Source organism: Hylaeus anthracinus, unplaced genomic scaffold (assembly GCF_026225885.1).
Source record: "Hylaeus anthracinus isolate JK02 unplaced genomic scaffold, UHH_iyHylAnth1.0_haploid 11978, whole genome shotgun sequence".
Taxonomy (NCBI): domain Eukaryota; kingdom Metazoa; phylum Arthropoda; class Insecta; order Hymenoptera; family Colletidae; genus Hylaeus; species Hylaeus anthracinus.
This window is the reverse complement of record NW_026534326.1, coordinates 749,821-751,825: the sequence shown is the minus strand read 5'-3', so window position 1 is coordinate 751,825 and position 2,005 is coordinate 749,821. Positions and strand designations below refer to the sequence as shown.

At 38.4% G+C, this 2,005-nt stretch overlaps 1 protein-coding gene across 2 annotated transcripts in view; it reads right to left on the bottom strand.

Annotated features, from left to right (window-relative positions):
- LOC128896848 (vascular endothelial growth factor receptor 1) overlaps window positions 1–2,005 on the bottom strand; it is a 9,715-nt gene that overhangs the window by 6,708 nt on the left and 1,002 nt on the right. For both annotated transcript variants that reach the window (XM_054160353.1, XM_054160355.1), the window contains exons 2-3: window positions 639–769; window positions 380–566 (exon numbers count right to left, since the gene is read on the bottom strand). In XM_054160353.1, the coding sequence (XP_054016328.1) occupies window positions 380–566; window positions 639–769 (318 nt within the window). The remainder of the gene's footprint in view (window positions 1–379; window positions 567–638; window positions 770–2,005) is intronic.

Genomic DNA, 2,005 nt, shown 5'->3' with positions numbered 1-2,005 from the left:
ATATATATATACATGTTGGAATTGAGTAACTTTCTCCTTTTTCTAAATTAATTAAAAATCAGTTCCCGCGCTACTGGCAATCTATATCAAGTATACAAGTGTAGCTACAGCTATATATATATATATACATGTTGGAATTGAGTAACTTTCTCCTTTTTCTAAACTAATTAAAAATCAGTTTCCGCGCTACTGGCAATCTATATCAAGTATACAAGTGTAGCTACAGCTATATATATATATACATGTTGGAATTGAGTATCTTTCTCCTTTTTTCTAAATTAATTAAAAATCAGTTTCCGCGCTACTGGCAATCTATATCAAGTACACAAGTGTAGCTACAGCTTCGACCTATCAATTCCGTTTGGAAATAATGGCTTACACTGTACGTAAACGTAAACCCAGTTGATATCTGGGTCAGCATAGGAATCCGTGGTGACTTCGACGGGACGGTCAGCGCAACCGTACCAACCGGTGTCTCCGTAAACAGTATGTGGTCGTCGAAACTCGTACCTGTAGGTGCCATCCTCCTCTTCGTATTCGTTTATCTCCGGGTCGGAGGTGACGATCTGCCGTTTAAAATGAGTCACGATACGTAAAAATGTTTCGATCTTACAATTAATTAATATTCGACTACTCACCGCGTCCGTGTTTGTAGGATAAATAAAGAAGATCTTCGTGTTTCCAGAACAAACCACGTCCAACGGTTCGCCTTCGTTTTTTATAATCTCCTCAGTTTCCGCTGTTATATCCGGCCTCCGAGCCGCTGAATCTAGGAACAGAAAAAGGGAAAAGTATGAAGTACATGAATCGCATCTTTCTGAGTCTTTTTTTTTTATTGAACTTTGTTCAATTTAAAAATATCTGACAGAGCTATTGTTATTGTAATAGCTACAAATATTATTTGAAGTAGCAAGCATCAATGTATAGTCTACAGTGTACATTCGTAAAATCACGGATTTAGCAAGATCAATTTCTAAAACAGTATGGTCCAGTTGGGAAAAGCATTGGCTCCTAATTCGAGGGTCCCGAGTTCGAATCCTCGTGGCCCAGATTAAGTTTTCTTTCGCTGGATCCTCCTGAGATACTATTTAAAAATTATATACTAAAAATTGAAATAGCTGAATTTGTACTTAAATAATTTACTCGAGGAACACGGACCCCGTAGCCGCAATGTCCTGCGGATAATTATATCGGTGATCCGATCCTTGACGCAACTGTACTTTGTAAAAACGTACACGGAGGCTACGAGTTCGTTTCTGCGCAAATACAACCGTCTCTAGGAAGGAAGTTCCCCTTACTTTCCTCTTCTGATAATGCAGCCGCATTATCAGCCAACGGGCCCGTTTCACGAGAGAAACCAGTAAATGAATTGGGAGCAAACATATATACTTTCGTCGCTACAATTCATTTTATAAATAGTTAACGCCGTTAATAAATGGCGAATAAATTCGTTCCATCAAAATAACAATCAGAAAGTACAATTTCCAAAAGGCGCTCTGGGATTCTGTATCCCCATGTGTACAGCAACAATTAACAATGAAAAAGTATCAAATAAACAGTCACCAAACATGCCAAATCGTTTTCCAAAAGGCACCCTAGTATTTGTTTCTCCGTGTATATTAAAACTATTTCTAGGCGGTTCTGAGACACTGAAAAATCGCGATAAGTACTGCCCAACCTACTGCACAGTGGCAAAGGATGGAGAGAAACGAATGGTCCCTTGTAGATTGGCTAGAATGGAGATAGTCGCTTCCTATCGGACGGATATGCAGATTAGTATCAGAAGAATAAACACAGAACTTCGGGAACTGGGACTACGTTTCTATGATAACTCCTTTCTGATGACATATAAACAAGTGCTGGTGCCTCTACTTTCTCAGAAAGATAAACAAAACGCAAAGTGTTTGTAATTTAGTATACAAATTTACGTAGCTGGTAGACTTCCAATGCACACAATATACGTACAACACATATGCAATGCATACAAAAACATTTTGATATTTAC